At 39.0% G+C, this 24,252-nt stretch overlaps 2 protein-coding genes across 8 annotated transcripts in view; both read left to right on the forward strand.

Moving 5' to 3' along the window:
• LOC133226581 (serum amyloid A protein) overlaps positions 1–24,252 on the forward strand; it is a 66,013-nt gene that overhangs the window by 34,118 nt on the left and 7,643 nt on the right. The window lies entirely within an intron of this gene.
• HPS5 (HPS5 biogenesis of lysosomal organelles complex 2 subunit 2) lies at positions 236–23,912 on the forward strand. Of its 7 annotated transcripts, XM_061380230.1 has the most exons (23): positions 236–253; positions 1,471–1,640; positions 2,130–2,240; positions 2,930–2,994; positions 3,618–3,810; positions 5,267–5,404; positions 6,680–6,891; positions 7,213–7,284; positions 7,523–7,611; positions 9,225–9,403; positions 9,635–9,793; positions 11,247–11,406; positions 13,686–13,809; positions 15,558–15,704; positions 16,774–16,848; positions 17,346–17,953; positions 19,317–19,440; positions 19,602–19,757; positions 20,267–20,386; positions 20,707–20,820; positions 21,141–21,247; positions 21,931–22,216; positions 23,246–23,912. In XM_061380230.1, exons 2-23 carry the CDS (start codon positions 1,533–1,535, stop codon positions 23,304–23,306), a joined length of 3,408 nt encoding a protein of 1,135 aa, XP_061236214.1. In that variant the 5' UTR covers positions 236–253; positions 1,471–1,532; the 3' UTR covers positions 23,307–23,912. The 7 variants fall into 7 exon arrangements, 5 of the variants coding, with proteins under 5 accessions (XP_061236214.1, XP_061236217.1, XP_061236213.1 ...); XR_009729565.1 differs by lacking the exon at positions 236–253 and having other exon boundaries at positions 1,424–1,640; positions 22,137–22,216; XM_061380229.1 differs by lacking the exon at positions 236–253 and having other exon boundaries at positions 1,425–1,640.

Genomic DNA, 24,252 nt, shown 5'->3' on the forward strand with positions numbered 1-24,252 from the left:
ACCCCGTGATTTCCTGTGCTCTGGCTTCTGGCTGGCAGCAGCTTTGGCTCTCGCGGTCGGGGCGTCTGAAGCGCTGGTGCGGGCGTTGCTTCGCGGCGGTGTGGCAGCCGGGAAGTGCTTGTTCCCTTGGCGGCTGTGCTGCTTTACCGCACTTCACTGGCTGCCGCACGGTGTGGCTGGCTTTCCGCGGGCAGCTGTCTGAGGGCTGAGGGTGTTTTCGGGCTCTTACTCCGCGTGTCTGAGGGAAAACAAGGTGGATTTGTGGGTCTTCTTCAGGTTGGAGGCTGGCGGGCTGGTAGCGTGTGTTCAGGGGCGGGTCCGAGACCGGGGCGATTGCTGGCTCCGAGAGCGGAGTCCCAAGGAAGGGTTTAGCATCTCAGCCTGGCTTTCTTTGATCGAGGCTATCTGCCGCCGTCCTTACGCCAGTGTGTAAAACAGGCATAGGGGTGACTTTCTGGACCAAGTACTATAATCCGGAAAAATATTTGTTGTTTGATGGGGTGGTTTTTTTGTCATCAGAGGCGGTCTGGTCTTTGCCTCAGGGGCGAAGGCGTTCTCAGATCCCATAATTTAAAATTTTAAGACGGTTTTGAGAATTTTGAAGGAATAGTTTTAGTCTCTGTAATTGAATGTGTATCTTCGCCTTCCCTGGTGCCTGGTAAGAGTCAAAGTTCGCCTTTCTTGTAAGGAAGTGTAAGGTTTCACATGGCAGTATTTCTGGGAGGGAGTTAATTTATAGTGCTGCATACTGAACGTTATTTAGAAATCCAAAGGCTTGGATATGAAGTATATGAAGGTGAGGTTTTTTTAAGCAACATAACAGGTCTAAACTTTAAAAATTCCTCAACAAGATATTATTTTAAGGTATGTGCTCTTTAGCAAAAGTGTATGAGGTTGCAACTTTGATAACAGATTAAAAACCAAGAATTAAAGTTATTGGTCTTCTATACTGGAAAAGAGGTGCTGTGGAAAGGATAGTTCATACATGTTTATGAGTAGTTGTATTAAAGATGCACAAATGCAGATAATCCTAAATTTGGTATCAACTGAGGATAATACTCCTTAAATTTGGTTTTGGGGGAGAAGATGATGTGGATATCCAATGCTAATGCTCAGTGTTTTCCTTGAGAAAATGAGTTTCAAATAAAGTGTGTGTGTTGGGGGGGGTGGGGAAGCCAAGGTAGACAGAACTTGTTTCACAGGTAGGTATAAATATATCTTAATAGCTGCAATCTAAAGTACTTCCAAAGTTGGTGTCTGATAGGTTAAATTTTCTGAAATGAAGTTCAGCAAAAACTCCTTGCAGATGAAGCAGGAGTCTTAATTTGTAGCCCTTGGCAGACTGAAACCTGGTGGTCTGTGAAAGGGAAGACATTTAGTGTGGCTTTTGGTTTGTTTGGGTTTTTTTTTTTGTAACAAATGTAATGCTGAAAAATGGAACTAATCAAGAACTGACTTTATTTGTGGCAGGTATAGCTGAAAGCCGAAGCTGTAATACGCCCATGAGCAAGTAGCACCAGTTGTGTACATCAATGGCCTCTGCGCCAGTAATTCCAGACTCTTACAACCATGTTTTGGCAGAGCTTGAATGTTTGGATCCATTGCTTTCTGCACTCAGGCTGGATTCTGGTCGTCTGAAGGTGAGTTTGTGGTGGATGAGCTTTTTGGGTGATGTGTGTTCCTGTTGTTTTGGGGCTTTTTTCCCCCCTTAATTCAAATAATAACCTTATTTGGTTTATTATCTCATTAACCTACAGAATGATATAATCTTTAAGGTGCCTTCCAACCCAAACTATTCTGTAATTCTATGAATCATCTTGTTCTTTTTGTGTGTGTGCTAGCTTATGGAGGGAAAACTTTGGGAAGAAGTGAGGGCAAAGGGTCTGCGTGTGTGTTTTCTTAATGAAACTGTGGGTAATAACAGCTTTACACAGTCAGTGCCTTATACCATTTGCTCTAATAGTAGAGTGTGTTGTTTTAATATCTGACTGTGCTGCCAGTGTTTCAGGAGTGGTGCACCACTGGCAAACAATGAAGCCTTTAAAAATAACATAAAAATGCAAGCAAAAGATACTGTTATTAGTACTTAGAAGCAGACACGTTATGCATTGTGTTTTTTATTCCTTCAGTGCACGTGTATAGATGTGTCAAAGAGATGGCTAGCTCTGGGCAGTTCAGGAGGAGGACTGAACCTTATACAGAAGGATGGCTGGAAGCAAAGACTTTTTCTCGCTCATAAGGTAAGGGTAAAGAATTCTGTAGAAAAATTTCTGGGGAAAATGGGACTGGGAAAGAGACACTGTTTCAAGTTAATTTTCATTAAGAGTCGGCAGGCGTTTTCCGCTTGCTGAATTGTCCACATAAGGTGATGTTTTGGATTGCTCCATTTAAGAAAGTTTGTGACATTGGAGTACATCCTGAGAGTGTGTGGGGTAATAGATTTCATGAGTATGAAAGAAATTACTTGAGAGGGTCAGATCTTTGTTTTTCAAATTCTTACTTTTAACAGCAGCAACCAAGTTGCCTAAATATTTAAACCAGAGCAAGTCGCCTGTAGATAATGACCAGTGTTTGGATGTCCAAACTCTGAGCTACTTGTGTAAGCAAAGAAAGGATAGGCTGTCTTTTAAGGTTGGGAACATTTCACTTTTACTTCTGGCAAAACGACTTCCATAGGTGTGAGGACAAGAGACCGATTTCTGTGTTTTCCAAATTGGAGCATGAACTGCAGTCATTTCTCTTGATGATGATGGCTCCCTCTTTCTAGAGCAAGCTCAGTGTTTGCAAACAAACCCTGAACTGCATCACAACAAAGTGGTAGCAGCTGTTGACAGAAATCTGTTTTATGTCTTAAAGATGAAAGTTGCCTAGTGGTAGAGGCGGTGTAAGAAAAACATCCACCTGCACTTACTCCCGCACTTGCTTTCAGGAGGGTGCTGTTTCCCGGGTTGCCTGTTGTTTGCATGATGAAGACTATGTTGCTGTTGCTACCAGGTGAGTGATGTACTCGCAAACCTGAATGCTGGATACATATTTTGAAGTAGCTTCTAAGTTGCACATCTGCTGAGAACTTGGAGGTGGGCAGAGGTGATAGAAGCCCCTACAGAATAATTCTCCACACAGACAGTTTAACTTTTTTTCTGGAATAGTGGAATAATTGTTCCAAAGTGAGTATTTTTTCTGTAACAGAACATGGGTGGGAGAGCTAATGCGTTTGAAGTTATGATTGCTCTTTTATACGTTTTAGCATCAAAAGAAGTATCTTTATTAACTTGGCAGAATGAGATAGGTAGTAAATACCTCTTACATTGTTTAAAATCCATATGAATGCTTATTTTTCTGCACTGTCACTGGCAATTCCAGTGAATGTTAAAGTAGCCTTCCAAAGAAAGCTGCTGATGCACTGTGATGTAAGGAAGGACACTTACTCTTCCTGAGAATTAAGAATATGACACTTCTTGTAAGCATGCAGCCTCAAACACAACCAGCTCCTAGATGTTCTACTTTCCTTAGATTTTCTGTTTCTTTGGAATAATGCGTCTTCATAATACCCAGACTTCTGATAAAACATAAGAAGACTTAGTCTCAGTTTGTATTTTCTTCTTTAATTGTTGTAGCCAAGGCCTTATAGTAGTCTGGGAGCTGAATCAGGAGCGTCGTGGGAAGCCAGAACGGATTTATGTTTCCTCTGAGCACAAGGGCAGAAAAGTCACAGCTCTGCATTGGGATACAGCTGCTCTTCGTGTTTTTGTAGGAGATCATGTGGGAAAAGTATCAGCCATCAAGATTAACACATCAAAACAAGGGAAGGTAAAATGTCTCATACTTTGCTTGGGAGGATGAGGTTCACAGGGGATGATGTGTGGAATTTTTTGTTTATGTTAGTAAAGCAGAACAGAGGAACACTTGACAGCTCATGAAGTTCTGGTAGCTTTGACTGTTGAGATGAAGATTCAGTCTCTTGAGACTTCTGTAGTAATCCTGACCCATGAACTGTCTCACCTTCTCTTTTAGCTATTTTAATAATGCAATGTAAAAATACTTTTAAATGTGCAGAATTAAAATCTGGCAGAGTTTCTTTCTCTTGGAATTTACAAGTTCAGAGTCTTGATGTTTCTGAGCCTGCTGGATTCCTTAGACTCCAGCTACAGGTTCAGCTCACCTGTTGGTCTGAGAAAGGGGAATACCAGTCTCTAGTTTTACTTGTCTGTCTCTGGACACTCTTATTCTTGAACAGGTGAATTAGTTAAAAGGTGGATGTCAAGCTTACATACATTACATCTTGCACAAAGGACACATCTATTAGTGATATTAGCCTGATTTTTAGCCCCTGAGTGTTCTTTGTTTTATTATTACTAGGTCCTTTCCCTTGACTTTTAATCTGTAAGAAGGAACACAACCTGGAGGTAGGTGTGTTCCTTCAGGTCCTTTCTACCCCTTATGAAAGACTTTGACACAAAGTTTCCTTAAAAGTAGCAAGACAACAGCATTTAAATAGGAGCAAAAAGCTCAACTGCAGGGAAGGAAGGAAAAAGAGGGGAGAAGGGCATGGCTCACAGAATATGTGTCTGCTCATGTCTGCTTAAGGACTTGGATTGTTGAATTTTTCATGTCACATACTTCGGCACTTTCCTAACAAATAAAACAACTTTAAGCTCTCAAAATGGTGACTGCTAGAAAATGAATGCAATTCCCAGCAGATTCTTCTAAATAAGAAGTCTGCCTGTGACTTTGTTTCTGCCACCCACGCAAACTGAGACACTTGTTTAATAAATAGTATTCAGGTAATTTGCTGCAGGGCAATAGGGGAAAGTGGGTTAGTGTAAACCACTTAAATCCAATGGAAGGTTTGTGGGGGGTTTTGTATCAAGTAATCACACCTGTCTCCATAAAACTTTGCTGTTTGAAAGTACCTGTGGGAAGAATTACAAGAATTTGCAGAAGCACAAAGCTTACAAAAGCAAGAGTAAAACCTCTCTGAATGTTATAGAAAACACACTCTTTATAAAGAAATGTCAGGATTTTGTGGCGAAGTGATTTATTTTTTTTTCTTAAACTCTCAGTAATAGTTTTGAGAAAAGGAAGCTGTAGGTTTGTATGCCTTGAGCACTGAAGCTTTGTTTTGTAAAGAGAGAAAAAGGGAACTGCTGTCTTATGCTGTGTATTCATAGCATGCGTGAGTCTCTTCTTAATTTTGCAACTTACTGAAATAATCTTTACTTTGAACTGAGGACTAGTACATTTTCTTTCTTTTTTCTAACTGTAGGCTGCTGCTACCTTTGTGATGTTTCCTGTTCAGATTATAACAACTGTAGATTCTCGGGTTGTTCAGCTCGATTATTTGGATGGACGACTGCTCATATCTTCACTTACACGCACTTATTTGTGTGATACTGAGAGGCAAGTTATATTTTTACTTGTAAAATACTGGACTTGACAGAATCACAGTTTCTGAAGTGACTTCATTAATCATCTAGAAATCATCTAGTCCAATTTTCTTGCTCATGGCACAGTTAGGTAGAACAGATAGATCTTGTAGGATTGTCTCTGGTTAGGTTTTCAGCATCTCCAAGAATACAGGGATGCCACAGGATCTCTGGACAGCCTTTGCCAGGGATTCACAACCCCTACAGTAACAGAGCTTTTTCTTATGTTGAAATGGAATCTTCTGTCTTTCTATTTGTGCCTATTGCCTCTTGTCTTTTCACTGGGCACCACTGAGACTAGTCTAGTTCTGTCTTCTTTACTCCCCGTCAGGTATTTATACATGTGGGATCAGATGAGTTTCTACCCTGAGCCTTCCCTGTTTTAGGCTGACCAGCCCAGCTCTCTTAGCCTCTTTTAAGACAGGTGCTGCAATCTCTTAGTTGTCTTCATGGCCCACCACTGGACTTACTCCAGTGTATCCCTGTCTTTGTTGTCCTGAGGAGCCTGGAACTGGACCCAGCACTCCAGATACCTCACCAGTGCCAAGAAGAGGGGGAAGATCATTTCCATTGACCTGCTGGCAGCACTCTTCCTAATGCAGTCTAGATTGGCTGCCTTTGCCAAAGAGTGCATTGCTGACTTATGGTGAGCTGCTTGTTCACCAGGACGCCCAGGTCCTTTTCTACAAGCTGCTTTCCACCCAGGTGGCCTGTACTGATGCCTTGGGTTTTCCTTCACTCTGTGCAGGGCACTGTGTTTTTAATGTCTGTTTGTCTAGCCTATGCTTCCTCAGCTTTTCTGTAAAGATGTTAGGGGCAGTGACAAAAGCCTTACTGAAGTCAAGCTCAACAACATCCACTGCTCTCTTCTCATCTATCAAGCCACTGATCATGTTGTAACATGACTTCCCCTTCATAAATCCATGCTAACCATACATAATCAGTCTTTCATGTGATTGGATATGGTTTCTGTTATCGTTTGCACCATCACTTCCCCCATCACCAGGTTGACCAACTGGTTCTGTTAAAAAAACTTTTAATGATCTAAACATTTAGCCTAATGAATATTTCTGTAGTTTTTGTCTTTCATAAACTTTATGCAGGCTTTATAATACCAATGGCAGATTATTTTGAGCACCAAAACCAAATCACAAACTCGGATTTAGTATTTTTATTCTTGAAGAAAAATATAAAATCAATTAGAGCCTTAATGAGTATTATTTTCCTTTTTTTTTTTTTTTTTCACTAGAGAGAAGTTCTGGAAAATTGGTAATAAAGAGAGAGATGGAGAATTTGGAGCATGTTTCTTCCCTGCTGGAAAAAGCAGTGGGAATCAGCAGCCATTAATATATTGTGCTCGACCTGGCTCAAGATTGTGGGAGGTGAACTTTGATGGGGAAGTGCAAAGCACACATCAGTTCAAGCAGCTACTGTCATCACCGCCTCTCCCTGTTGTTTCTCTCAGGTAGAAACACAAGTGTTATCTGTGATACACTTGGTTGGGGTTTCTAGACTAGCTGAGAAGAACTGCATAAGGCTGAGAAAGTTAAATAAACTCCTAGTGCAGTCAAGTGTTAATGCTAGTTATCTTAATACACTCTCCTCTAATAATAGAAGGCAGTAGTTATCAAAAATGCTGAAACTTTGATTCTGCAGGTATGTCTGTGTGACTACAACAATGAATGCTGCTGTCATAAGACTATTTAGCCAGCCTTGTATTTGCAGGGTTAAGAGTATTAAGAAAGTGATATTACTGTAGTTGTAACATTATAATTTTGCTTTACAGGCTGGATCCTCATTACACTAGTTCCGGCTGCTCTCCACAATCTTTATCTTTTCCCAAGCTACTGTATCTGAGGTGAGTATTTATCAGCATAGGTTCCTGTTGATAAAGCAGAGTTAAAAATAAAAAAAGTTGTATATTATCCTAATTTATACTGCCAAGTTCATCTTTTTGCATAAGAATTTTTCAAGTATCAGTGCTGAACAACTTTCTCACTTTTCGCTTCCTGTACTTGAGCCACTGCCATCCCTGTGTGTTTTACAGTGACTACCACAGTTAACTGTTGCACTGTTAATGTTTGCTTTGCTTGCAGTGAGCACTGTGTGATGACCTGGACAGAAAGAGGCATTTATATTTTTCTTCCCCAAAGTGTTCAAGTCTTACTCTGGAGTGAAGTAAAAGGTAAACTCTAAGAATCTTTGCTTTGTAATGTTGTCTGTTAAGTTTGAAACTCCTGAAGTCCTTGCCTAATATGGAGCCTTTTCAAGCTTAATTTTTGTAGCTGGGTTGTAGAACATTGATCAGAAAACCTTTTTGTTGTCATTTTTCAGATACAGCCTTGAATATTAACCCTTTCCATTCCTTTGCTAGCCAGACCCTCCCTCCATACTTAGAAAAATATGCTTGGGAAACAAAATGTGGTGCAGAGTGCATTGTAAAATACAGGAATCAAATAGTGAGAGGTGGTAACCTGCAATATCCTTTCCTTGTTTGTGTTTATTCAGATTGTCCTGGTTTCAGTTGGGTTAGAGTTATTTTCTTCCTAGTAACTGTGCAGTGCTGTAGTTTCAGTTTTGTGTGAGGACAATGCTGATAAAACACAGACATTTTAGTTGTTGCTGAGTCACACTTACCCTGATCAAGGACTTTTCAGTCTCAATGGTCTGCCAGTGAGGAGTGGCACAAGAAGCAGGAGGGAGAAGAGACAGGACACCAGACCCAAACTAGCCAAAGGGGTATTCCATACCACAGCATGTCATGCCTAGTATATAAACTGAGGGGAGTTACCTGGAAGGGCCAGATCACTGCTCTGGTTGGGCTGGGTATCAGTTGGCAGGTGGTGAGCAATTGTGTTGTACATCACTGCTGTTTTTTTCCCCCCTTTTAGTTTAATATATTTTCCTTGTTATTTCCCTTATTATTACTGCTGTTAGTAGTAGTATTACATTGTACTTTAGTTACTGGACTGTTTTTATCTCAACCTGTGGGGGTTGCATTCTTTTAGCTCTCCTCCCCATTCTGTCGGGGGGGGGGGGGGGTGTGAGTGGCTGCGTGATTCTGAGTTTTCTGAGTTACCAGCTGGGCTTAAACCATCACAAAGGTTTATTGTCAGGTATCCTGTGAAGGATAATCTGGCTGCTGAAAGCTTAAACACTGTGGGGTTTTCTTTCTAACACCTGTCTAAATGAGAGCCAGAGAATGTACTTATTTGGCAGATGAGTTAACCCTCAAAAATGGTTTTGTGTGTATGGGTATAGACATAGTCCTTGAATAATTAGTTATTGTCTGTCAGTCTTTTCCTTCTCTCCAGTCCATTTGGCGTTAAGTTTCCAATGCCTGTTGTCATGGAACATTTGCATATAACATAACTATTTCATTTGGAAACTGCTGAAAGTTCAAAGCATTTTTCTACCAGTAGATGTTTTCCTTCCATTTCAAAGCTAACAATGATGTATTTCTCATCTTTATCAGTCTTGAGTTTTTCATCCTCCTTCAGAGGAAAAGGGAGCTTTTCAGTAACTCAAGTGTGCTTTTCGAATGCTTTCTAGAAATGCTTTCTAGAAATGCATCTCTGGAAAGCTTTGATACTTTGACTGTGATGTGTAATCATTAGATGCTAGCTTAGCATTCTTCAGTGTTTGTTTTCTCCATGCCACTTACGCTGCAGTGTATTAGGCTTTTGTATGCTTTTACAGTCAGATAGGAAATACCTTTCCACCTTCTTTCAGGAACAGAAAGGAATATTGACTCATGATTTCAGTCCTTTAGATATTTCTGTGCATCTGGTTTTGCAGATATTCAGGATATTGCAGTTTACAAAAGTGAGTTGTTCTGTCTGCATACAAATGGAAAAGTTGTTCATCTCTCCCTTCTGCTGGTAGACCGCTGCATAGAGCGTCTGATGAGAAGAGGGTTCTGGACCCTTGCTGCCAGGGTCTGTTGCCTCTTCCAAAATGCAATTATTTCTTGCAGAGTAAGTAAATACCTCTTTGTAAATGTGCAGTGCCATTTCACTCTGTTTCTTGCCCCTGTTTTCCTTTGAGTTCCATAGGGTTTTGCGATTTTATTATTTTTTTTAGTTTTTAAAAAGTATTCTAAACATTCTAGTTTTCAGATGAAAATTAGCCTGCATATATGGTGCTTTCTTTGCTTTTCACATGTACTTTAGAAATAATAATGCTTCTATTTCACTGCGTACTTTTAGGCAAGGAAAAATTTGCCTTTAGACAGGCTGGAGCACTTAAAGTCTCAGCTGGATGCCGCAACCCAACAAGATCTTACTCTGCAACTGGAAGAATTGATTTCAAAGTTGGAACCTCTAGATTCTGCATGCAGCAGTAGAAGGAGTAGTATTTCATCTCATGTATGTATATAGGTAGTGCTAAATACATTACCTGCAGATTTTATCTTTATGGTTTAAAATCACTTTAAAGTTGAGGCTTTCATTTTTACCATATCTACTATACTTGATAATCTAAAATTAGGTGGGGTAGAGAGGTATGAAATACTACTGCTTGCATTCTTTAAGCTTTCAGATCACTGCCTTTTTTCCATGTTATCTTGTGGCTAATGGTTGAGATATAGACAAAGACTGATCAAAGAAGGCTTTCTCCTCAGCTGAGGTTAGTATACTAACATGCTTCATTTAACGTCATCTTGACTAAAACTGTAGTTTTCTGTGGTGAAAACTGAATGTCTGAACGGACAGAACAATCCTAGTCCTATGAAGCTTAAGCAGAAAATGCTAAGGAAAAAATCATAGAATAGAATCATAGAATAGTTAGGGTTGGAAAGGACCTTAAGATCATCAAGTTTCAACGCCCCCACCATGGGCCGGGACACCTCACACTAAATCATGTCACTCAAGGCTCTGTCCAGCCTGGCCTTGAGCACTGCCAGGGATGGAGCATTCACAACTTCCTTGGGCAACCCATTCCAGTGCCTTACCACCCTCACAGTAAAGAACTTCTTCCTTATGTCCAATCTAAACTTCCCCTGTTTAAGTTTTAACCCATTACCCCTTGTCCTGTCACTACTGTCCCTAATGAAGAGTCCCTCCCCAGCATCTTTATAGGCCCCCTTCAGATACTGGAATCGAAGCATGTTTCTAATATTCTTTTACATGTTTAGCTGTTTGTGCTTTGTCTTAGCTTCTCAGCAGCTTTTCAAGAAAAGGGAAATATTTCATAGTTAATACAGTATCAGCTGCTGCTTTCACTTTAACAGTGAAAAGTTAACTTTAAAAAGTAAAGTTAAAAACCCAAAGTAACATAAATTCTATCTTGATGTGGTAGACAGCTTTGGTTTTGGTTGGTTCGTTGGTTGTTGTTTTTTTTTTCATATGGGAAAAGTAAACCACATAAACTTATGAGCAAAAGAATATATGTGTGTCCTGGAACTAAAGTTTAGCAGGATCTGTAAGTGTGTTAGCTGGGTATGGTTAACAAGCAAAAAGGAATATGGACTCTTGAGTGCACAGGTGCAAAGGGATAAAGTGACAATCTCGCATGCAGGACTAAAGGAGAGATGATTTTGCCTTGTACCAAGTACACCAGTTGCTCACAGGCTTCTTTCCTGAAAGCAGTTGCAGCATATACATCTTTATTAAGTCACTGGGCTGCACACTTAGTGCCACTTATGTACTTTACCATTCTGCATATGTCAAAAATACGCTGTTATATAGGACTTTTCTAGGCAGTGAATTGTGAAGTGCTGTGAGGTTATTTGTGTGAGTATGGTTGGTTTAGTTCATTGCAGGAAGTTTAACAAGGAAGTACAACTCGTACAACATCTAACTCCTCTCCCTTGTCTGACAGGAAAGTTTCAGTGTCCTAGACTCTGGAATATATCGTGTTATCAGCCGAAGAGGCAGTCAGTCAGATGAAGATTCGAATTCTCTCCACAGTCAAACATTCTCAGAAGATGAGAGACTTAAAGAATTTCCTGCACACCAGGAAGATGAGCAAGTAGAACTTGGTAATGTTTCTTAATGAAAATAATGTTATTTGGATGCAATTTCTGCTTAGTTTATAATAATTTGATTGGGTTGGCTCTATATTCTTACTTTCCATTATCATGATATCCATGATTAAATTCTGTAATTTGATCAATAGGAACAGTCACCCCACCTTCCAGTCAAATTCTTTCTTGAAACACTGGGGTGAAATGCTGGCTCCATAGAAATCTTAATCTTAAAAAGAAACAAAACCCAGAGAAACAAGACAAAAAGATCCAGAGGGCTTTTACCAAGTTGGGACTTCACTCAAATTCCACCTTCCCAATCCCTCAATGTGCAGTTCAGCATTAATGCTAAGATTCTCTCAGTGTTAATTGAGCTTTGAATGAGGTTTTGTTGTTGGTTTTTTTTTTTGCTGCTGCTGTCCTTACAGTAATGTTAGTACCAGGAAAGAATTGCTTAATCTTGGCTCTGACTTTATATTTCTTCAGGAAAACCAGTAGGTTTACTGTGTTCTTAACTTCATTCCAAGGTTTCCTTTGCACGGAGGACTATCTCTTACACGTGTAGAAGGGATTATAGAATGTTAATAACTAATGTTTAGACCATCCAGGGAGCTCCACCTAACAAATATCTGTCGCTGGACAAAAGCTAAATTGACAGTAGTGGTCTTCTTCTCTGCTGTGGTTGGGACTGGGAGGGGATGCAGAAACCTGGCATGATGAGGAGCTGGGTTAGTTCCAGGTATGCTAGAAAGGCTTTCCAATAAAAAGGCTTCTTTCTAGCTTCTGCAGAGAGTAGATGTCAGTTGAAGATAGAGAGAATTTTGGATGCTTGTTTTGGGAAAACTGCACTGGGGAGGGAGAGCATAAAAATTAGTATTTATTTCCCTATTTGTCAGTAGTGTTGTCCTGCTGACTAAGCTGCATGCTGTTTGTAGCACTTACTTTTACATTTGCATCTTTATTTGTATCGCATAAAGCCAAGAAAACTTGGAAGGGTGTGTATAATTTCCAGTATTAAAACTAAAATGAAGGGATGCAGTTTTTGAATGTCAGAAGATAGAAAAGTGCTATCTGCTCAACAAGAGACAACAAATTTGCTGATTATTGCAAAGTATAGAAGTTCTAGATGCTTCTTGAAGCATGTGGACTTAAACAGGGGAAATTTAGATTGGATATAAGGAAGAAATTCTTTACTGTTAGGGTGGTGAGGCACTGTAATTGGTTGCCTAGGGAAGTTGTGAATGCTCCATCCCTGGCAGTGTTCAAGGCAAGGTTGGATGAGGCCTTGGGTGGTATGGTTTAGAGTGAGGTGTCCCTGCCCATGGCAGGGGGGTTGGAACTTGATGATCTTAAGGTCCTTTCCAACCCTAACTATTCTATGATTCTATTTGAGAAAATGGATTTAGTCTTTCCCCTCTCACATTTACGTAAGATGTCATAAGATTTACATTTCTAATATGTGTAATGAACAAAAGCAGCCTTATTTACAAGCAATCATATAATCACTTGTGACCTTTAGGCACTATCTAGATGCTGTGGATTCTCATGGTAGAATTTCTGTAACTGCAGAGCATCTTTTCCTCTCAATAATGCAGGCAGTGCTGACTTGCAAAATGCAGCATCATCCTTACTTAAAGGAATCCTTTTTTTCTTTTTTACATCACTTAAAAATACAGTGTGTATGTTTGTACTGGAAATGATTACTCAAAACACATTGTAGATACTGCCAGGGATATAAGAGAGAAAAGGCAATAGTTGGTGATTCTGTATTTCCTGTGGTTCTTATAAAATGCCAGAGAGCTATGGGCTCAATTATATCTTTTAAGTCTGTTCAGATAAAAGGGTGATTTATATCTTAACCATGGCTTTTATGTCTCTGTGTGCTCATATGTGATTTAGATTTTAGGAAATCATGCATTGTAAATTTATGTATGCCATAATACTTCATCTTCCTAGATGCTTAAATAACTGGCAGTAGATTAAATCAAGATTTTTGTCCCCTAAATGAACTGTAAGTCTAGTTGTAGAAGATCATTTTCATACAGTTGTTGGTCATAAATTGCCTTGTTATAGAGCCAAAAGACTGTTAACAAAGCAGGCTTACTAGGTCAGTAATAAAATGGCCCTTGAAACCAAGTAGCACTTTTCTGACTCTACACATTCCTGAGTGTTAAAGAGGAAAATATTGCATGCAGGTTATCCATTTATGAATTAGTGACTTGCAGTTTGTTTCACTGTTCCATTTTTGTCAGGTCACTGTTTCATGACTCTTTTATTTCAATTCCATTTGTTAGACAACGTATCTCATACATCTGTGATGGTTGAGGCTGACCGGAATGAGACATTTCTTCCATTCAGTATTCCTTTGTCATTTCGTTCCCCATCTCCTCTGGTCTCTCTCCAAGCTGTCAAAGAAAGGTAAAACTTGCAGCAGGTTCACTCGTCCATTACATCTTTCCCTTTTCTGTCCTCTGAATCTGTTGCATTGTCTGGTTTAGTTCATGCTATGTTCTGCAAAAATGTAACGCCTGAACTGAAACACTGGAGATGCAGTCAAGATTGCTGGGCTATTTAGAGCTTCTCAAATGAAGTTAGAAATAACTGCTGTTAACTTCAGTGGAGCCAAGATTTCAACCTGTGCTTTGAAATGGCTAAGGATGCTTAAATGACTGAGAATGTTTAACATTGCCTTGTGAACTGTGGTTGTGGTTTGTTTTTAAAGCAAACTTACCGAATATTGGTTTGGGATTTTGCTTTTCTGGTACTTAGATTTCTTATGAATGAGTGAAGGCTTTTGATGTTGTTTAGGGACAAACATTAAAATATTCAAAGCATGCTAGACACAGCTGCAGAGTATACCGCATGGTCTGCTATCTCCCCATATGCACCTTTCAGTGAATCTAAGCAGTTTTCCAAGTATTTATGGAATAATGGAGCTTATGCCCAGTGCAAGTAAATATGGTAATGTCTATTCTATACAGAAATCAAATTGCGGCTCTAAAACCTGCTTTAAAAAACAGGGACGGACACACACACACGCACACATGTAAAGGAGATAGTGTTAAAAACGTAAAAAAATTGAAAAAAACTATGTATGTTAGCTTCTGAGGTAAAATGTTGCTGGCCTGTAATGATGGTGTGAGAAGTTGCATAGCCCTCCCTTAATAACTTAGGTATGTGAATTGTGTCCTGCAACAGAAGACTGTAGCTGCTATCAATCGTATAAGGATCTCAAAATAACCTTGTTTTGAATGTTTTGAATTCTTTTTAAACTGTAAGCAAATGTTAGGACTTCACCAGTAATAAGTGTTTCTGTTAATAATAACTAAATATTCAAGTATTTACTGTATTCAATTTATAACTAAATACATTACCATCACACTTAAAATTGATTTTTAAGTTTACCTTTAATCCTTATATACATTAAAGTCCAATTGTTTTGTGCTCTCTTCTGCAGCAGCCTTCATCTGTTGCTATACTTCAGTGTAGTAAAAGATGCCATATGCTCTGGCAAGCAAGTAAACAGTTGCTTTTTTCTTTTTTTCTTGATGCTTTTAAACTAGTTTTTGGCTAGAAAGCAAGAAGATGATTTTTATGATCAACTGTGGATGACATAGTTCATTTCATGGCTGTGGTGGAAATAATTGGGTTTTGGTATGTTCACTGGGCTTCCTCTTGAATAAAATATCTGAAGGGCTAAGGACTGATGACATGACAAGGACATTTATCGTGAGCTTTGTAATCTGAAGAATTAATTTAGAGTACTGTAAAACTGTTTCTTACCCCCAAGAGGGATATAATTTCCTAATGATGCTTTATAAGCTTTAAAATGCAGTGTGGATGACCTGCATTTATTTGCATTCAAATACATGTCCTGATATCAGCACTAATGTTAGTATGTGATTCTGTTTCTCCAGCAGCAATAAAACCCAAGTCTTCAACACTTCAGGTTTTTACTCTGTGCTGAAAGTATGGACCATGACTGAAATCAGAATTTTGAGCAGCTTATTAGTGAGTTTTGTTTTTGTTGGTCATTGGTGCTCTCAACCTTTCCTCAAGAATTCTTCAGATTATAAAGTTTTCTGAAATCATGGTTTGAATGGAAAGAAAGTGATTTGTTCGTATTTGTACTTACCATTTTAAATGTCCGAACTTCTGACTCCTAGTGTTTCCAGCTTTGTACGCAAAACTACTGAAAAGATTGGCACACTTCATATAAGCCCTGATGCTAGAGGAAGGCAAGAAGCAAAGGATGATGAGCAGCTGCAGGAGTTGAATGTTAATCTGGAAGCACCTTCCCAGGAGAAGAAAGAGTGAGTTCAAAAGTTACCTTTTCTTAGTAATTGCATTTGCTGAATATTCTGAGGATAGCAGAAAAAGCACTGTTTCGGGTAGAACAAGGAGTTGCCTTCATTACTATGGTGGGTTTCACTGGTTCTCCCTGACTCCTTTCCTAGAAGCAGATTAGGCAATGAACACTTCCGAGTGGTGGAGCACACAGTCTCCACAGTGCTGTAAAGACTAAAGAGCATGAACATAGTGTATTCAGCAGTTCTTATATAGTGTATCTGTGATGCTAGTTATACTTATGGGCATGAGTCCAGCAGTTCATTTCCTCTCCTTTCTGAGTGGGGGGTAAACACTTAGCTCCCTGAAAACATCTTTCTATTTTGTTTTTGTTTGTGTGGCTTATGTCTGTTGGTTAGGTTTTCTTTTGTGTGGGTTGAGTTGTTGTTGTTTGGGTTTTGTTTGCTTTTAATAACGGTAGCTTTAAAATGCTGAACTTCTTTAATGGTTGTCTAATTCATAGAGAGCTAAGTTATTTCGTATTCCAACATTCTGCTAATTTACCATTTTGGACTAACTTTGATATAGTGGCATGATACTGATTTTTATTCACTACCTGCAGAAATCTACTGTAGAAGGCTGCAGAAATAGTATTATAGGTTTGCTTTTCATGCCTATTCATAACTTCTGTTGAGATGTTTCTTCTTTAGAAATCAAAGTTTGGTTATTTTTTTTCTTTAATGAAGGAATTAATGTTGTTTCCTGACAAACTTGAGAAAATTCCTCATTTAAATTATTGAAGATAATCATAGAATGGTTTGGGTTGGAAGGGACCTTACAGATCATCTAGTTCCAGCCACTCCCCGCTGCCCAACCCACCCCCCCCGGGCATGACAGGGTTAAAACTAGACCAGGTTGCTCAAAGTGCTGTTCAACCTGGCCTTGAACACTGCTAGGGATGGGGCAGCCACAGCTTCTCTGGGCAACCTGTGCCAGTGTCTCACCATGTTATACTAAAGGATTTCTTTGTAATGTCTAATCTAAATCTATGTTCTAATACTTCAGATAAGACTAAAATTAATGTGTTTTTTCTAGGTTAGAACCACAGAGTTCCCAGCTTCCAGAGGAGGATCATCTAAGAGACCTCAAGGCTGCAACAGCAGAAGCTATGTAAGCAGGGAGACCTTTTAGTGTATAGATACTGGGCTTTGTTAGAAAAATGGTATTTTATTTTTTTTTCTTAATTCATTGCATACATATAAGTGTAATGCTCTTAATGTCTATTAATATGATCTGAAATGATCTCATTTGGTTAGTTATTTGTTTCCCCTGTTTAAAGCTGAGCAAAACCCACTAAAGGCTTATTTAGGCACTCTAATGTTACCTTTTTGTCCTAACTGCAAGCATAGTTTAAAAAAAACCAAACAGAACCAAACCCATGTAACAAACAAAAATCCATTATGAAAGAAACCTTGGGGAACTTGGAATGTACTAAGATCAAATGTAGACAGCTTGAGTAGCTTAAATTCTATTTGATGCATTCAAACCCACAAAACCCCAACTAAGTCAAGTTTAGGAGTATACTTTCCGTTACACAAAATACACATAATACTTCACTTGTGACATAACTGTTAAGCAAATTAGCAAACTTCTTTTTTATGCTTCAGAGCCAAACTCCAGGATCCCCTGGTTTTGTTAGAACCACAGTGTATGAGAAGGGTTTTACAGGAATGGCTTGTCTGTCTAGAAGAGAAGTTTGGCAGCAAAGAGCATTCTGCTGCCACTATCAAGAACCACAAGACTGTGTGTGCTGAAGAACAGAGTGCAGTTCTGCAAGAAAACCCACGACAAGGTCCAACTGATGGAGACCCAAAAGACAAAGAATGGAGTAGTATCTTGGAAAACTACACTGAAAAGGAAAATACTGAAGAAACTTGTGTAAGCAAGGCCATGTGTGAAAATAGTACTGATTTTAAGGGACCTTTGGACTGCGGCTTTCAAGTGTCTCCTCCATGTGTCATAGAACCAGATGTTCAGAAAGATCTTGTTGAGTTGACAACACTGTGTTTTGAGATGTCTGTGTTTTCTTGTGGAAGTGGTGATGCTGAGGAAAGTTCTGATGGGAGTCTGCCACTAGCAGCTTCGTGGACTTTGGCTTGTAGATTTATGCGAAGCTACTTCTTTCTTTTGGATTTAAAAAGACTAAAGCAATGTATTATAACCATACATGCAAACAGTCCTAACGTATGGGAAACATACATCGCAGGCTTGAAAGGTAACTAATGACAATTTTATTACTGGTAAACTGAAAGTAAGACTGCTTAGGAGAAAAAAATCAAGAAGCTTGAAGACACTCCCATTTGTGTCTGCGAATTTTCCATCTGCAGGTGTAGTGTGGGAGGGGGAGGATGGTTGGTGTGTGAGAGGTTTTGTTCCATTTTTGGTTTATTCAGTTGGCTGTTTTTACCCCCAAAGGCTAACTTACGAAGAATTGCAGTTCCTCTCTGACATTTTGCAGTTCTGAACCTTGTAATTTGTATGGAGCTTATTGATTGAATGCTGTAGTGATTACAGACCAGACCTATTTAAAAACAAATGTGCTTCAAAGAGCAAAGCATCTGAATTAGAATCAGATGTTTGTGGAAACAAGGAAGAAGCTAGGGGAGAGGCTTTGGTATCTGCAGTGGAAACAGAAGATTCTTTAGCTTCTAGAGAAATGTGGTTGAAGTTAAACAAAACTGAATGGAGTAGATGGTTCTGTGCAAATGAGTGCCTTATGATCACTTCAGACTTCCTTTGTTCACAGAAATCATTTCTGATCTTTTTGATGCCTCCTTAGCTTTATTGAACCAAAGCTTCCTGATTATGTTGGAAAAGAGAACTTTGTGGCCTACATTCATCTTCTGCTTTATGCATATTTTACAAAAGTGAATGAAAGTCTTAGCATTGATTTGGTGCAAACAGTAGTTGAACAACAGAATCTTGTTTTGAGGATTGGCATCTAATACTTGGGTTTATGGGAATCTGTTCACCATTTGGATTTGAACAGCCTTAGAAGTGAAAGTAATGTATGTGTTCCTAGTTTGTCCCCATTTTGACTGTCCTTGTTGCCTGTAGATTAATACCTGCATTTCATCAGGATGGAGGTTCATGCTGAATTCTACATTCTGTGAAGTCAGAGTCCAAGCTGAAGTTTTTATTTATAGAGGCAAATTGTAAAATACGAAAACTGCTGCAGATCTGCATTATATTCAGCAAGCCATAAGTCCTGCAGTGGGCTGGGGATTGGTTTGGGGGTCTTTTTTTGTTTTGTTTTGGGTTTGTTTGTTTGTTTGGGGTTTTTTTTCCACACAAGAGAAAAATTAACATCTTAGAAGTCTAAAGAAAAGGAAAATATATCTAGAGTATTATTCTATGCCTTAATCGTATCATTTGTAACTGCAATTTGCTGTAAGCACAGATGAGTGATGTCAGTTTCTATTAAATGAACATGTAGTATCTGATCACTTGTTAGCTAGAGAGTTCCATGAAAGTAGTGGTAACTCTTGTCCTTACGCTTAGCAAGGGCTCTGTGTGTGTGTCAATCAAAAAACACCAACTTGCCCTGATCTTGTGACTTGTGCGCTGGTTTATTTCAGAACTAACTTGTCATAGCCCAGTGGCTTTAGCAATGGAAAATGAAGATATGTTGAAAATACTGAAACAGCTGCATGACCTGGGGCCTTGGGATGATAGCCCGCTCTTACTGGTACATGCTCAAAGGTTTGTAGCTAAGTGGGTTTTGTTTGGTTAGTTTTCTTTGGTTCACTGAGTATTTCATGAAGCTCTCTGGGAATCTTTTAAAGAGATCAACTTTCAGTGCTATCTTGGACTTGCAAGAGATCTTGGAAAATTATAATTTGCTGTTTGTCCTCTCTCTTTAGGCTTTATGAAAAATTTGGGGAAACAGCTCTTCGGCCCTTGATCAAGTTCCACCCCTCCCTCTTGCCCTCTGATATCAAACAGCTTTGCAGGAATGATCCAGCTCACTTTTTAGCATATTTAGATAGTCTGGTGAAATCAAAGCCAGAGGATAAAAGGTAAACGGAATACAGAATCTTTTTAATCTGTCTGCTGTCTTAATTATGTAGCTCCATGTGGGGTTTGTTTGGTTTTGGCTTTTGGAGGCTTTTTTTACTCTTTCTGTATGTATCTTGATGTTCTTCAGCAATAGATTCCAATTCGTTCTACCAGTTTTAGTTGGTCTCAGTGTTGGTTGTTTTTTTGTTGGTTTTTGTTGTTTTGTTTTCTTAGATTAGATGCTAGTTTTAAAAGGGTTTTTCTAAATAATGCTTGCAATGGAGCTGACTATTTTTGATCTGTCAGACAGCATTCTTACAACAACCCCCTAGGTGAACCCAACCTCCAAACTGAATGGCTTTTTGTGGTCCTCTCCATTTCTAAAAATATAAATCATTCCAAGCTTTTCCATATTTCATATTATCTCTTTTGTTTCTTCCTTTTTTTCCTTTTGTCCACACACAGTCTCTGCTCCTCCATGTCTGGTATATTTAAAACTGGCAGTTTTTTCCTGTGTTATGTTTTCCAGGTCATCTCTCCTTAGATCTCTTCTGCAGCCTGAATCTGTACGACTGGATTGGTTGTGCTTGGCAGTTTCTCATGATGCACCACAAAGAGCAAATACTGTGGATGCAGAAGGAAATCCCAGGTAAAGCAGAGGTCACCGGAAGTCCTGAGTGCAGCAAAAAGCTTTAATAGGTCTGTAGACTTTTGGCTTAAATTTTGCATGATAGTTTGGATGTCAACTGAATCCTTGGAGCATTTTGTGTGTTACAGAGTTCAGCAGAAGCAATGAGATGATTAAATAACCTTATCTGTAACACTTCCCAGAGTGACTGCTCTACTGAGACTATACACAATGGTTAATTCACTTTTCTTTCTTTTCATACACCTGCCTTTCTTCTAGAGAGAACATCATGTTCTGAAGAAAATTATTAATGCTTTAAAACTGAATTTCTCATATTCTAGGCCACGATCCCATTTGTTTACATGGGGCTACAGCCAGCTCATTCTGCTTTTGATTAAACTCCCAGCTAACTTTGCTACAAAGGAAAAGATGACTGACATCTGTAAATCACATGGGTAAGAAAAAGCTTAGTAATTCTTGACTAGCTAGTGTTCTGACCCCAGAAAGATACAAATGAAAATGACCCATCTGCTTCTTACTTGGACAAGTTTTACTTAAAAACCCATCGTGTTTGAGAATTGAGTGTTCAATTTAAGTACCAAATACCCTTTTTCGTTAAGGGGTATTCCTGTGTCCCCACTCTGCAGTGATTTCTGGCATTCAAGAAATTCAGTTGCTTCTGTCTTCACTGATATTTAAATGAGCATTTATTTATTGTTGACTGTAATTTAAACTGAGTATTTGATTCCTGGAAATCTCTACTCTCTTATTCAAGATTTTGGACTGGATATGTTTTTCTCTGCCTGGAGCTGGATAGAAGAATAGAAGCCTTTACTAGTATTGCTCATTTGGATGATTTGAGCCTGTTGAATGGAGAAGATGGTTAGTGAGTCTTAAGCTGTGTAATCATATGTGCATAATATAGGAACTGCCCTTATTATGTTCTGATTTGTCCAAAGTTGAGTTGAATTTTTATTTTTTTTTTAAGTGTTCTGGTAGCACTGTGTGGTGCAGCATGTTTGAAACACATTAATGTGTGTAATACTCAAATCTTCACTATGTGCTTTGTGAAATCAGTTGTGCTAGAAAATGCTTAAAAGTTCAAGAATGTAGGATTACTTATCAGTTGAGAGTAAAAGCTAAACTTGGAGTGGTAGATAGAGGAATAGCTAGCCTCCCTGAACAGTGTGAAACTCCTGCTACGCATGCGCGCACACACACACGGTTACAAGTAAAGCATTTTATAACATGATGGAACTTAAAAGGAAATTCCCAGTATCCCTAAGATGGACATAAAAACCAGTTCTTTGTCTCTTGACCTAATCCAAAGCCTTAAATCCTGAACTATTATAAAGCTTTGTGTGTAGTTCACTGCTGAATCTTTATGCCAAGTCAGTCAAGGCAGTACACTTCTGTACACAATTTGCTTGTTGGTAACACTTGTTAAACTTTCACAGAGAAAAACAGAACAGCTAGCTTCTGTTTTTAAGTACAGATTCATTTAAAAGAGTAGACTCAGAATAATCATTGTTTTACAAATAATGTAACATTCATTTTACGTGTAGGTTCCGTTCCAGAGACCATAGAAGAATGGAAGTTTCTTCTGCATCTCGCACAAAATCACAGCACAGCTTTCCACCACCATGGCCCACAGAATGGAAATGCTGTCAGCAGTGGTAGCCCAAGCTGCCCGGACTGCATCACTGTGGAAAACGTAGCGCTCTTGCTGGCAAAAGCCATTGGGCCAAACCGTGCCTTGCCTCTCTTGCAGGAATGTGGCTTGACACTAGAATTGTCTGAGAGATTTACTGGTGTCTGCGAGATCCTGAGAATTGCTGAGAAAAGGCAAAGGTAAGATGGCACATCAACAAAAGATCCACATTATTCATTTTGGATCTTTAAACTCTTTTCAGTTAATAAAAAGATAAAATACTTCCCATTTTTATCTCAGATTTTAAACTTAGATGAAAGCTTTTCTGTTATTTAAGAGCTCTGTAGTGCGCTATATAGGCACTTGGAAATGGAAAAAGTGGAAACAGGAGATTATTAAAGATGTGAAGGAGATCCTGTGAAGGAGATAGCTGTCTTGCTGAGTCTTGCACAGACTCTGATCTTGCCTATCCCTTCCAGAGAAGGCATGCATGGTGATGTCATGATATTACTTCTGAAATACAGTCGGTTGTCATAGCTTAACACCAGCTGGCAACTAAGTTTAATGTAGCTGCTTGTTGACTCCCTACATTTGCAGTGGATGGGGAGAAGAGCTGGAAAAAAAGTTAAAAACCTGTGGGTTGAGATAAGAACAGTTAGAAATAAAGTTAAACATAATACTAATACTACTAGTAACAGTAATAATGAAAAGGGAAGTAACAGAGAGAGTGAAAGCAAAAAAACCCCAACAAACAGTATTGCACAGTACAATTTCTTACCAACCCTGATTGGTGCCAGACCCGTACCTGAGCAGTGATCAGTCCCTTCCTGCAAAATCCCCTCCTGTTTATATACTGGGCATGACGTGCTGCGGTGTAGAATACCCTTTTGAGTAATTGTGGGTCAGGTGTCCTGTCTCTGCTCCCTCTTGGCTTCTTTTGTCCCTTCTCACTGGCAGAGCATAGGAAACTGAATAAAGTCCTTGACTTGTTGCTAAGAAGTGCTTACATTTAAAACACGAGTGTGTTATCAGCATTATTCTCTCACTAAATCCAAAGCACAGCTCTGTACCAGCAACTATGAAGAAAATTAACTGTCCCAGACAAAACCAGGACACATTTTTTTGACACTTTTCTTTAAAATGCAAACAAAACCTGGTTTTCTTTCTGTTATCTTTTTTTTTTACTGACTCCTGGTCTTGTTTTTTTTTCCCCTTTGTTTTAATTGCAGAGCGCTGATTCAGTCCATGTTGGAAAGGTGTGACCGGTTTTTGTGGTCTCAGCAAGCATAGGAAACAGCTTGGAAAACTCTGGGAACATTTGTTTTTTTACTGTAACGTTTGTATATTAAAATGCCTCTTAACAGGCTCTTAAAGAGAGAAACCCCTGTCTAAAAGTTCAGTTGTATTGAGCCACTCTCCATCTGGCAGGTATCTGTCCAGGAACTGCTGAGGGTTCTTCCTTATGTGTTTGGAGATGAGTTTTGAACTGTAGAACTTAAAACAATCCCATATTTACCTTGAAATTAAGCTTGCAGGTTTCTGAGATGGAAATTTCCTGAATTTATTTTCTGAGTTTGTACGACTGAAGTGTTAATGATAAGAGCCCTGAATTATGGTATAAAAATCTTTTTGTTTCCAAACATGAGAAACCATTCCTCTGAAACATCTAAGCCAGTATTTGCTTAATTTTCCTGTAAAATGGTATCTACATTTTTAAGTTACTGTAGAACTGCTTGTTACTCTACCTGGTTTATTCTCTTCTTAAATTATATGGACTGGTTTTGGCTATTTGAAATGTATGAATTAAACCAAGTTTTAAAATAGGAGGGAAATGTGTTTCAGGAGTGGATTAATGGTTAAGAATGCTGATTAACAGAACTTCTTAAATGAACTCAATGTTAAACTATAAGCGTGGTATTTCCAAATTGCCCCATTCTGCCTGTGCAACATGGCTGTAGACATTAGTTGTGATGGTTCAACAAATCTCAGGTCAGTGGAATTAGAATCGCAAACTCATTTAAGTTGGAAAAGATCTTAAGATTGTTGAGCCTAACTGCAAACTGCCAAGTCCACCATTAAATCACATCCTTAAGGTGCCACATCTACACTCCAGTACCTTAACCATGTCCTTGGGCACCCTGTTTCAGTGCTTGACAACTCTTTGGGTGAAGGAATCTTTCCTAATCTCCAGTCTAAACCTGCCCTGGTGCAACTTCAAGTCCTTTCCTCTAGTCCT

The sequence above is a fragment of the Neopsephotus bourkii genome, unplaced genomic scaffold, assembly GCF_033783945.1.
Source record: "Neopsephotus bourkii isolate Nb327-2 ecotype Australia unplaced genomic scaffold, CSIRO-AGI_Nbou_v1 NB_1792, whole genome shotgun sequence".
Classification (NCBI taxonomy): Eukaryota; Metazoa; Chordata; class Aves; order Psittaciformes; family Psittacidae; genus Neopsephotus; species Neopsephotus bourkii.

What these genes read in the sequence shown, in the direction of transcription:
- HPS5 (XM_061380230.1), top strand. Translation starts at nt 1,533, where the DNA reads ATGGCCTCTGCGCCAGTAATTCCAGACTCTTACAACCATGTTTTGGCA. An exon ending in ACTCTGGAGTGAAGTAAAAG is followed by an intron (nt 7,612 to 9,224) that starts GTAAACTCTAAG and finishes CTGGTTTTGCAG; the next exon opens with ATATTCAGGATATTGCAGTT. An exon ending in AGATGAGCAAGTAGAACTTG is followed by an intron (nt 11,407 to 13,685) that starts GTAATGTTTCTT and finishes TCCATTTGTTAG; the next exon opens with ACAACGTATCTCATACATCT.